The sequence below is a fragment of the Vespula pensylvanica genome, chromosome 4 (genome assembly GCF_014466175.1).
Source record: "Vespula pensylvanica isolate Volc-1 chromosome 4, ASM1446617v1, whole genome shotgun sequence".
Taxonomy (NCBI): Eukaryota; Metazoa; Arthropoda; class Insecta; order Hymenoptera; family Vespidae; genus Vespula; species Vespula pensylvanica.
Window position 1 is genome coordinate 8,484,824 of NC_057688.1, and position 12,608 is coordinate 8,497,431.

At 41.1% G+C, this 12,608-nt stretch overlaps 1 protein-coding gene across 9 annotated transcripts in view; it reads right to left on the reverse strand.

Annotated features, from left to right (window-relative positions):
* LOC122628649 (zinc finger homeobox protein 3) overlaps positions 1-12,608 on the reverse strand; it is a 269,125-nt gene that overhangs the window by 83,525 nt on the left and 172,992 nt on the right. For 8 of the 9 annotated variants that reach the window (XM_043811122.1, XM_043811124.1, XM_043811121.1 and 5 more), the window contains 3 exons: positions 8,903-11,766; positions 5,912-8,674; positions 5,281-5,803 (listed from right to left, as the gene is read on the reverse strand). In XM_043811122.1, coding sequence (XP_043667057.1) covers positions 5,281-5,803; positions 5,912-8,674; positions 8,903-11,766 — 6,150 coding nt within the window. Of the gene's footprint in view, positions 1-5,280; positions 5,850-5,911; positions 8,675-8,902; positions 11,767-12,608 lie in introns of those variants that run through there. The other variant, XM_043811130.1, reaches the window with a different exon arrangement.

The following is a 12,608-nucleotide window of genomic DNA, read 5'->3' on the forward strand; positions in this document are numbered from 1 at the left end:
CTCTCCAACCTCTCTTACACCCCCTTAAGAAGAACGAAGAACGGAAGTAAAAGTCGAACATGCAAAGGAGAACGCATTGAATGCGATGAAACGATGCTGCAGAGATCGAGGGATACTTGAGAACTCAATACGAGATACTTACTAGCAATTTTCTTGGGGAACGGACTGGTAGGGTAAAGAGGTCCAACCCCTTTTTCAAGGAAGTAACGGAAAGAGAGAGAGAGAGAGAGAGAGAGAGAGAGAGAGAGAGAGAGAGAGAGAGAGAGAGAGAGAGAGAGAGAGAGAGAGAGTGAGAAAGAAACTTATCATTTGCATTCCCTTTTTTCTTCTTCATCTCATTCTTTTTTCCCCATTTTTTTTTTTTTTACGTTAAGCCACGTGGCTGTCGTGCGACGTAAGCGATGCACGCGAACTTCGGTATCCCTTTAACATGGCACGCCGTGTACTTTGCATAATTTCATGAATCACACGTACCTATATAATCGTTTAACCTGACCCTTCTTTTTTTCATCGTTCTACCTATGTAACCTACCTCCTAGTCGCCTGGTTCGATCTTATTAACATAAAGTTTTTTTTTGGAAATAAACTTCTCTTCTCTCTTTCTCTCCCTGTCTATCTGTCTCACTCATTCTCTCTCTCTCTCTCTCTCTCTCTCTCTCTCTCTCTCCCTTCTTTTTCTTTCGATTTTGCTTTCGAAATAATGTGACACGTGTCAGAGTGTCCCGGTAGAACGGATTCCTACAAATTTATTCTACTTTAATCTCGCTTTTTATTATTCCTAGTCAGATGGAAAGACCCTTTTGCTAAACCCCAAAGAAACTATAAGGCACGAGCCAGCACGCGTGTTTTCCGCTCGTACATCCTTAAAAATGTCTTTGCTAAAACGCGTGCCGTTGTTGAATCGGATGACTTTAATTCTTTCCTTCCTTCCTTCCTTCCTTCCTTCTTTCCTTTCTTGAATTTCATATTAACATTGTCATGTTTATTTTGCTCGTGCCTGTTCACACACGACAACGATAGACACACACGTACACAAAACTATTGTATATTAACACGTCGGAAGGATCTAGAATTGTGTAGGGGCTTTATTTTTCTCCGTGATAATCCGTAATGTGACGTTTCAATGGAATAATGTTCAAAGTTTTTGCGATTTTATCGTATAATGATTGTCCTTAAATTGATTTAATTTTATATTTAAATTGATATTTAAATTTAATTGATCTTTTATTTTATCAATTTTATGATGTAGATGGATAAACGGATAAATAAATTCAATCTTTTCTTATCAAACATTATATTTACGATTTAACGTTATCGTAAATATAAACCTAGTTTATGATCATGATCAGTTTGTTCTCGACTGATTAATGAATCATCCTGTATTACTACAAAAAAAATTTTTTTTCTAACACATCCAATTCAATTTAATTTCTATAAAAATAAAAGAAAAATATAAAAATGTAAGCGTCAATAGGTTCGATGAAAACTTTGAAAAACCAATATATCTTGAAGTTAATTTTGTCATATAACAGATTCTTGGACTAAACCAAGTGAATTGATTGATGATGTATATCATGATCGAAGGTGTGATCTATCGACGACGACAAAATATTAAATTTGATCGATCTTCTTTATCGTCCTACTCACGAAGGACATCATTCCTGAGATTTATTAAGTGCAATTATCGTTGATTAGCCGATCGACGAGCGCGTATTTACAGTGTTACAAGATTTATATATATATATATATTACCACTACACCACTACTATTGCTACTACTATTATTATTACTACTACTATTATTTATTTCTCGTTCGTTCGAGCATGTTACCTCGTTTTGCATCGTTGCATATCATCGATCCTTTTTAAGAGAACGAACGAACGAAGAAGCATACATCAGATGAGAGAGAGAGAGAAAGAGAATGAAGCAGAAAGAGAGAGAGAGAGAGAGAGAGGAATAAATAAATTCTATACGCCCATTTTATTTTTCTTTTATATCGAATATGCCCCGATTAAATTATTCTAACGATTGTTATATTAAATGTTAGAAAATAACAAAGAATGACGTGATAGATGCCGAGCCGTGTTTAGGTATGTCGGCTCCCAAGCAGCCCAATTTCACGCGAATAAGAAAAATTCATATTGTATTAGTTCATATATATATATATACACACATATATATATGTCCTGTAAATAATGAACCTCTTAACGCATATATTCATGATTATACCCACCTATTAACGAAGAAAATAAAATTCAATAATCACTAAACCCGACTTACCCGATCAAATATTGACAAGAGAAAACTGCAACAGAAAAATACCTGCTGGAGATCGTACGTGTCAGGATATTATGGATAATAAATGGAGCCGGACTTTAGGCACTGGATAAATGGAAGTGAAACTATAAAACAAAGAGAAGAAAACCAAAAAAAATAATCTTGCGATAGTATAGTTTTATTTTAGACTAGAACGGAATAAAAGTAATATAATAATAATAATAATTAATGATATAAAATAATATAATAATAATAATAATAATAATAATAATAATAATAATAATAATAATAATAAACTATATACATAAATGTAGTAAAAGTGCTGAAAGGGGGTGGGACCGACATACATAACATAGCGCGTCTATACACGTTGCATGAGTATGAACACGGGCGTATATTCTCGCGTCTCTCGGTGTCTCGATATCAGCAAAAGAAAAAGCGAGAAGCTGAGCCACACCCTCGTCGACAACGCGTATGAGTTGAAAAAAATATTCGAGATATACATGTGTGTGTGTATATATTTATATATATATATATATACATATGCATGTACATATATTTGTATGTATATCTTTCAAATATATACGAATATATAAGAATATGCACACATATATATTTGAATATATTTATATATGTATTTATAAATATATATTTGTATGTATATATATATATATCTATATATATATATGTATGAATACATATACATATATATATATATATATATATATATATTATACTTATATATATATTTATATAGAGAGAATGAGAGAGTGAAGAAAATGGACGTATAACGTCGACCGTCGACGTCAAGGTCGAGAGATACTCTCGTTCCTCTTCTGGAGGTGTTCCGCGTAGGTCGCGTGGGCAGGCTAAAGAGAGAAAGACAGAGAAAGGGAGAGAGAGAGAGAGAGAGAGAGAGAGAGAGAGAGAAAGAAAGAGAGAGAAAGAGAGAGTGACTATCACAAAGGAAACTCATAAATAACTAACATGTAAAACGATAATAATATTAAGAACGTTTTCGAGACGTTTTATTAAGCGAGAAAAATAGTAACGAGAAAGACGCAAGTAGTAAGTATGTATATATATATATATATATATATTGTGTGTGTGTGTTTGTGTGCATGTGTGTATATACGTTATGATGCGCGTATATAAGATTAAAAAAAAAAAAAAAAAAAAAAATTAAAAAAAAAAATAAAAGAACCCCGAAGGAAAAAACAAATTGATAGCAAAGAAGAACGAAGGAGAAGGAAATGAAAGAGAATAAACAAAAAAAAAAAGAGTATCGCATGATCTGAAAAAAAATTACGGATAAGGATACTTCTTCTTTCGTTTTCCACGTTCTCGCAAGCGCAATCCTATTCTTCATTCATTGTCCCCCACCATTTCTTTTTGTTTTTGTTTCTCTTTAAAAACAAATACTAATAATTAGATAAAATATAAAAATGTAGTTTATTAGTCCTTTAGGAGAGCGAGGACTCGAGAACTTGCGAGGTATTTACAAAGATCGATCGAAATGTCTGTTATAAAATGAGAGAATATGTATAGAGAAAGAGAAAAAGAAAAAGAGAGAGAAAAAGAAATGGAAGTTTTGAACTCTTGACTCGAGAAGAAGAAAAAAGAAAAATAGGAAGAAAAAGCCAAAAGAAATAGAAGAAGAAAAAGAAAAAAAGAAGACCGAGACAACGAAGTAGACGCAATCTGTCTTTCTTTTCGAAATATAATAAGATCTAATCGCGTATCGCGAATGTCAACGACGACAACTACGATGTCGAGTCGAAAGAATCAAGGTGTAAGAGATATGAAAATATAGGGTACGTATGTAATATGACGATGACGGCAATGACGAGATATGACGATGATATTCACGCTAACTCTAAGACAGAAAATAAAGGCAATTACATTCTACGCTCTTTCTTGGGTAAAGTTTTTTTTATGCTATACTTAATAACGAATGAAAATATTTCGAGTAATAGTTGTTCGAAACATATTATTTTATGATCCCATTATCAAAAACGTAATAATAATAATATAATAATAATAATATAATAATAATAATAATATAATAATAATAATAATAATAATATAATAATAATAATATAATAATAATAATAATAATAATAATAATAATAATAATAATAATAATAATAATAATAATAATAATGTCGCTTAATATGATTTGCAGCAGGTTAGTCTTTTAACTGTACATTCAACTCAGATGCGAGACATTCTCGGACTACAACGATCGAAATTGTTTTCAAAATTGGATTATTTCGTAATATCTATAATGATCAATGCATTCTCTCCTTTTCTCTAGCACACTTTTGTCTCTCTTACTCCCACCCTTTCATACCTCTCTTAACGCTAGTATAGTCATCTGATAGGAACTTTCAGTATTGCCTAGCTTTCTGGATATATTATTTTCGTACTATATATATATATATATATATATATAAAGATTCCTCGACATTTTTATATATATATATATATGTATGTATGTATGTATGTATGTATATATAAAACACCTGTTAGTTTAGGGGCCCCCTAGATTATCACACGGGCCGAGTAGTGAGTTTCTACAGTTTTCTACATATATGTATGTAATGGGGACGCGCGATACGACGCGAAAAACTTTTAACGCGTAATGATTTTATTTACCGAAACGAAATTCGAAATTCGATTGATGATTATCGTTAAAATCGACGATAACAAGAAAAAGTACATCTATAATACAGTACAACCCGAATTTAGTACTTTTCTTTTCTTTTCTTTCCTTCTTTCTTTTCCTTTTTTCGGGACAACATTAATACCTACGCGTTTGTTGATTGGAAAAAATTACAAGAACAAGTCGATCGAATTTCGAGGATCGCAGGTAACGAAGAAGAATGATAATAATGATGATTAAAAAAAAGAGAAAAAAAAAATTGAAGAAAGAAGTAAGGAAAAAGTATCGCGCGCGATATAGGATCACTTAGGAGTCTAAGAGGTCAGCCAGACACTCACCGGCCGTGGTGGTAGCTGTGCTGGCCGCAGCGGCCGCCGGATGTTGCTGCTGCTGCGGCTGGAACATCGCCGTGGGATGGAGGAACAAGGATCCATACATCATGTTTTCGTCGGACTGTTGCTGCTGGGCAGATTGCTGCTGCTGCTGCTGTTGTTGTTGCTGCTGCTGCTGCTGTTGTTGTTGTTGCTGTTGTTGCTGCTGGGCAGGTTGTTGCTGATTGGTCACAATGAGGGGAGAGTTAGGAATGGTCGCGCTAGCGCAGACCGGTTGCGCGGTAATCGGTGCACCAGGTGTAGGAGGTACCAGACTACCCTCTTCAACGGCAACGCGGACCGAGTCGATGTGCCGTCGTGAGAAGACGTGCTCCTGAAGAGGTGATTTCGGTGAGTACCGGACGGAGCAAAGCCTGCACTCGTCCGGCCCAGTCGGACCGCGATGTGGTTGAACGGCTGAGCCCTCGGCCGGTAACCCAGCCGCGAGCCTGGCCTTCTTTTCCTTGGCACGCGCGTTCTGGAACCAGACCTGCAACTCGTCTCCATTAGTCCGTAAGCCAGGCCTAAGTTTGATCCTGTAGTTAAGGATAAGACGAAAGTTCGTGCTAATTCACGTGTTCGAGGTTGTTGGGCTCACCTGGACGACGCGTTTCGGTAGGCCTATCTCGCGACCGAGCATCTCGCACTCGGCCATAGTTGGCGTCTTGTAGTCCGAGAAGAGCGACTTCATCACCTTCACTTGCGTCGCCGACATCTGCGTTCTGTATCTCTTGCCAGCGGACTGTCCGGTAGCACCAGCGGGTACACTCGTATTCCCGCTAGCAGCCGGACCGACCGTTGTACCGGCGTTCACGCCAGTCGCCGGTCCTTGCCTCGAACTTTGAGTGCTCGATGCAGGGCTCGCTGGTCCACTCTCGTCGTCCAAGAACTCGGTTGTTTCGCTCATACTATCGTCATCCCCACAAATACTACGTTCCGAGAGATCGGTCAGCGGACCGCAATCGCTACCACCCCGGAAGTGGCCACTGTGTTGCTCCTCTAAAAGATTGCTCAGACCACCGAGACTGAGTTTCACCGGGCGGCTCAAGTCGACCGGTTTGCTCAGATCCAATGGCGATTCACCGATGTTAACACCGCTCTGATGGTTCGACGATTCCTGTTTGCCGTTGCTAGCATGAGCCTGAAGCTCGCTGATATACCGTTTCATTGACTCCTCGTAATACTTCTTCAGTGAAGCTTCCATGTCTGTATTGAAAGGGGGGAAGAGTGGTGGCATCATGTTCGGCGTGCTGGGGTTCGATGGTGCCGATTCCATCGATAACTCCTCGTCGGGTATGTTGTCAATGTTTACTTCTCCACGTGCTACTTGGTCCGCGTGTTTACTGCTCAGGTGTGACTCCAATGCGGACTTTACCTTGAATAATGCCGGGCAGAATGGACATCGTTTGTTTATCACCTGACTGTGTGCACGAAATTGACCTTTGCGCTCGCGAGCACGAGTATTTTGAAACCACACTTGTACAACACGTTTCTTTAGTCCTACCTCTCGTGCGATCGTCTCCAGCATTTTCCTCGACGGATTTGACTCTATCTGATATTTTTGATAAAGGTAATCCAATTGTTCCGGTAATATCGTTGTCCTCAAACGTTTGTCTTTCGGTTGTTCGCTGTGCTCCGAGTTCGAACGTGCATCCGTACCCGAGGTATCGTCAAAGTCTTCGTACTTCCTTTTCCTGTCTTGCATCATGGCGATCAAAGGATGAGGAGCATCCGTTGCAGCTCCGGAGGTAGCGTTCAGTGCTTGCTGTTGTAGAATTCCAAATGGAGAGTCTGGCGGATAGGCCGGCGGGAACAGGGACGGGTTCATGATATGTACTAGCTGATGTTCGCGCCAAAGTTCGAATCGACCGAACATCAAGTTGCATTTGTCGCACTGAAAGCTACCTTCCTTGGATTCAGTCTGCGCTTGCTGTTGTTGTTGCTGTTGTTGTTGCTGCTGTTGCTGTTGCTGCGATTGCTGTTGGGACTGTTGATGTTGTTGGGACAACGTTTGTTGCTGGTGATGGGGAGAGGCCGTTGCATTCAACGGTTGTTGCAATTGTTCCGTAAGAGCGGGCGTAGTCGGTGGATTGTTGGTGACAGCATTGGTGGTAGTGGTGGTGGAACTGCTGTTACTATCCTCTGAGCTTAAAACAGCAGCGACTTGAGCTGCCGCAGCTTGAGCTTGAGCGCTACGCTTTGCGTCTTCCTCTTTGAAACAATGTGTCTTCTGATGACGAATAAGTTCGTAGTATCTTTGGAACACCAACAGGCATTTCTTACACTGATAATTCAATCCAGGTGTTCTTTGAAATCTTCCAGATCCATCGTCACCTTCACGCCCGCCAGGTGTCACGGGTTCCGCGGCCGGTTGATTCTCATACACTTTCCGTGCTTTCTGTCTAGCATTCTGGAACCAAACGACTATTACTCGCGGGCTGAGTCCAAGTAATTTGCTTAGATATTCCAAATCGTCGTCTTTGGGATAAGCATTGTTCTCGAAGAATTCTTGTAAAACTTTGATTTGATAGTCGGTGAATCTAGTTCGATTTGCACGTTTTCCTGAACTACCGCCTGATGAATTACTACCGTTGCTGTTACCTCCGAAGGAATAATCCGTCGGTCCACGTCCAGGACTTAATGATCTCTGTGGTGTCAACGCCATGGCAGCGATCGCACTTGGTACGACTCCTCCACCGCCTGGCGTAGGACTTGCAAAATTCTGTGGTGTTAGTTTTGGTGGTAACATTGGTGTGCTTGGTGCAGTAGTGGTTGAAGGAGTATGAGATGAAACATCGTGATGGATACCTGAAAATACTGAACTCATACTGAGAGCCGGAGAATGCGGTCGTGATTGTTGTCCACCGGAACTACCAGGTGAGTGATGTTGTTCTTCCTGATGCGATTGTTGCGATTGTTGCGACTGTTGATGACATTGCGGCTGATCCAGTGTCTCTTGTTTTATTTCTGTAGTCTGTGAATTACAGACCGTGGCCATCGACGGTGGTGGCGTCGTTTGTTTGTTCGGGCTTTTATCGTCCGAGGAGCTACCTCCCGATACGCTCGAATTTAGTGGAGTAACTTTAGCCTCTCCGGTTTTCTCATACTCCTCGAGATTTAACGTGGTACTCGGTGGATTGTTAAAATTGTACGGGCTATCTTTGTTACGTTGCCTCTCTTTAAATAACGTATTGCGGAACCAATGCTTTATGACTTTCGGTGGTAAGCCACTTTGTGCGGCCATGTCTAAAATTTGCTCTTCACCCGGGGAATTATTAATGTCAAAGTGTGCTCTCAAGATCTTTAGTTGTTCGTCCGTTATACGCGTACGTGCTCGTTTCTGCGAAGCTGCTGCATTTGCCTGTGGAATGGACAGAACCATACGCGATTGCAGAATAGATAATTTTTAATGTTTGACTATTTAAGTCCAATCGTTTGAAAGATTCAATTGCTGATAAGAATTTGAGAAAATGAGATCAATGGACGTGCAATTGAACATAAAGTTAATGCAAGAAATGGCTACGCTCGAATAAAATAAAAAATAGTTTACATGCTAAATTAAGAAAGGTTCCTTGAAAGTATCTCTTACCGCAGCTGCTTGCTGCTGTTGCAAGGCGAGATGTTGTTTCGCAAGTAAATCAGCTTGAGCATTTATGGGAGGATAAGCCGCGGCTGCTCCATCGTACGGAGGTGGTGGTAACATCATCGGAACCAAAGGTGGTTGGAGATTCATTGCTGCCAGAGCTGGTACGTTTAATCCCAGAGGTAATCCCATCATGCCCATCATTAATCCAGGATATTGTTGCAATTGTTGCTGCAGTTGAGACGCTGCCATCGCATTCAAAGCCGCTTGCATTTCGGACACCTGCTGAGCTAATGTTAACTGAGCGTGCTGCTGTTGCTGTTGTTGTTGCTGCTGTTGTTGCTGCTGCTGTTGCTGCTGTTGCTGTTGTTGTTGCTGCTGTTGTGGAATAGTATGCTGGTGTTGTGGATTAGTAGGTAGAACTGTAGGCGTGATGGAATCGGTGCTCGATACAGGAGTATTGCTCAAGACAGGCGTTGTTGCTGGAGTGGTAGAAGTTGCTTCCGGTGTTCTGGTTATGCGCTCTTTTATCTCTAAGTTGTCTTCCTTTTCCTTTTCACGTTGTTCTTTCTCAGAACTAATGTCCTGTGGCTGACTGGCTGCTGGTGTAGAACTTCTAGGTGCTGTCGTTGTAGAAGACGACGTTGCTGCTGTCACTACGACGCTTTTCTTTTCATACTCGCACTTAAATTGTTGAGCGTATTTCTCAAGGAACTCGCGCGGCACTAAATCTCGATGAACCTCTTCACAATGAGCTTTTAACACCCAAACACTACTGAACTCCTTGTTACAATGCTGACAAGTACTTCTCGTTAATTCAGGAATAACGTCTTCGTCCGTATGCTCTTCAATTTCTTCCTCTCTTTCTTGTGCAGCCTGAGCAGCAAGGGCCTGTTTCTGTTGCTCCTGCTTTTGTTGTTCTTGCTGAGCTTGAAGGGCTGCTGCGGCTTCCTCTTCTTTCCTTTGACGTCTCTGATGATTTTCATTGAACTGCATCACGAGATCGAAACCGAAACTCTCCAAAAGATGTTTGTACATTTGTGATGTTTTGTGACGTGGCTGTGCTAAAAGCTCTTGAGCAGTTTGAGACGAGTGTTGCGTCACCTGCTGCAAATGTTGATGAGGTCCTGGTGTGGTGGACGTAGGCGGTGGCGTTTTAGCAGGACCGGTAGAAGCTAATTGTTGCGAAGCTGCTAATTGTTGGAACAATGCCAATGGATTGCTGAAGATACAATACAATTGTTGATGAGTAGAAAGTTGTTCTTGATTTACAAAAAGGGCGCTGCAACGAGGACAAGAGAGCATCGTACCGGCATTACTGGTATTGGTGTTGCACGGTGGACTATTGGGACTCGACGGAGGTGGCTGTTCGATCAACGGACGAGCAAGATCTAGTTGTCCGCTTGCAGCAAGATCCGGTAACTTGCTCGCACGAGTCTGATGCAAAACACTTCTCATGTGAATGTCCAGTGTACTACCTTGGGAATAAGCGACCTTACATATGTTACATTTGTACGGCTTTTTATCCTGATCTTGTTGGGAGTCTGGCGACTCTGTTGGACTAGCCGGTGGTACGACGGAGATCAAGGTATTATTGTTCCCTTGCTCTTGCATGGCTCTTTTCAATTTATGAAGATGGCTGACGCTATTGTAATGTACCAAAAGTATATTCTTCTGTGTGAAACTTTCCTTGCAAACGTCGCACTTGTACGGTCTATTGGGATCTAAATACTTTTCCATGGGATAGGACATTTTCTCACCTTTGCGATGCAACAAAGTCTTGTTGTGTCCCGTTAGATAACTTTGTCTTGTGAATGCAACTTTGCACCGATGACACTTAAATTTCCTTCCTGGATCGTGATAGGAATCCTCGGCAACGGGTTGACTGTTAAGATAATCCTCCAAAAGACGTTGTTCCTTGTGCAACGGAGAGGAATCGCTAGCGTCGCTTTCCTCCTCGTCGCCTCTACCTCCGTCATCTTCGGTGTTCTGTTCGCCAATTAGTCCACCCTGCCTCCTTATCGCTTCCTCGGTCAAAGCTTGTAGCAACGGATGCGCATGGAGCAAACTTTGTTTGTATTGAGCGAGCTCGTCCTCGTGGAGATCGGCATGAGCAGACTCGAGATGTCTTTGCAACGCTTGAACCGATCGAAAGGATCTAGCACATAGCGCACACTTCGTCGCATCTCTTATCGCATGGTACTGAGAATGTTGTTGAAGTTTCTCCAATGTCTTGAAAGCCAAACTACATTGTCCACATCTGTACTTGTATACATGCTTTTCGCTTACCGCGAGGGTCGGGGTGCTAGCTGGATGAGCTTCTCTATGATGTTGCTGAAGTTCCTCGAGGGATCGACAAACTCGACCGCATACCGTACACCGTGCTATTTCCTCGACTTCCTCGTTTCCACCAGAACGTTCGTTCGTATCTTCCTCTTGATGCAATTTGCTCGTTGTCGAAGGTGAAGTTGGTGTTGTCACCGCTGGCGTTGAACTACTTCGCGGATTGTTATTCAACCAATGACTCTGATCCACTAAAAGTAACAATCTCTGGAGACCATCGGCATTTACCGAGTGTATTTGCATTACGTGTTTCTCCAAAGCAGCGCGTTCCCTGAAGCCGTCTTGGCATAGCGGGCACAACAATTCAGGTGGGGGTTCCTCCTTTACTACCTCAGCCTTGTCTTCCGAGTCTTGAACGTGTGCCACTTGCAAATGTTGCTTTAATTCCTCTCGCGATGTTGGTTGATAAGTGCAATACGGACAATTTATTTCCTCCTGTTCATTCTCTGCCTCTGCTTCCACTTCTTGATCGTTTTCCGGTTCTTGTTTAACCTCGCTACCACAGTCGCTGCCTTCGTCTCGTCGTTCTGAAAAATCCATAAAAAAGAAATATTTTTTTCGAGAGATTTTTCGAGACGTATGAAAATATCTTTCGATAGGGCTTCAACGGTATCACCGATCGAACAATAATATCATCGAGATTATACAAATACGTCATTTAACAGTCCGAGGAATTAACGTGTAATTTCGATTTCCCATAAACGCTCTATACCGCTCGATAATATCTACGTAGAAAATGAAAATTCTCACGGACAGAGAGAGAGAGAGAGAGAGAGAGAGAGAGAGGGAGGGAGAGAGAGAGGGAGAGAGAAAGAGAGAGAGATAACGCATCCATCCATTCGAACTTTCCAGCCGGTAAATATGTCTCTTTCACTTTGCAGAACGGAAAATTGAACTTCGGCATTAACCGTTTAATATCGAACGAGCGCGCAGGACAGCCATCCATTTTACGGTGATTCGTTTCCGGAGACATTAACTCGGTACGCGACGAGAGAAAGTAAATTATAGATAGTAAACTATGGCGGTGCTACGAAATAAAGTTCGTATTCAGTGTCACGTACGACTGCTTTTGTGGCGAGGCATATTTTCTACCTCTCATTAAAGTGATTACGCACATCGAAGAAGAAGGCGGCTCTTCTGGCGATTACCTTACTAGCCGACAATGAACGAACTATGCTATGTACTTAAAACGGTAGATATACGAGCATTAACATTTTTACGTCGTAATATTACATTTATTATTATTTCTTTTTTTTTCGAACAACGACGACGACGACGACGACGACGACGGCGACGGTGAAAAGTAAAAAGCAAAGGGGAAAGAAAAAGCAAGAAATTTTCGGTTTGACTGACTACGACGAAGTTAGGT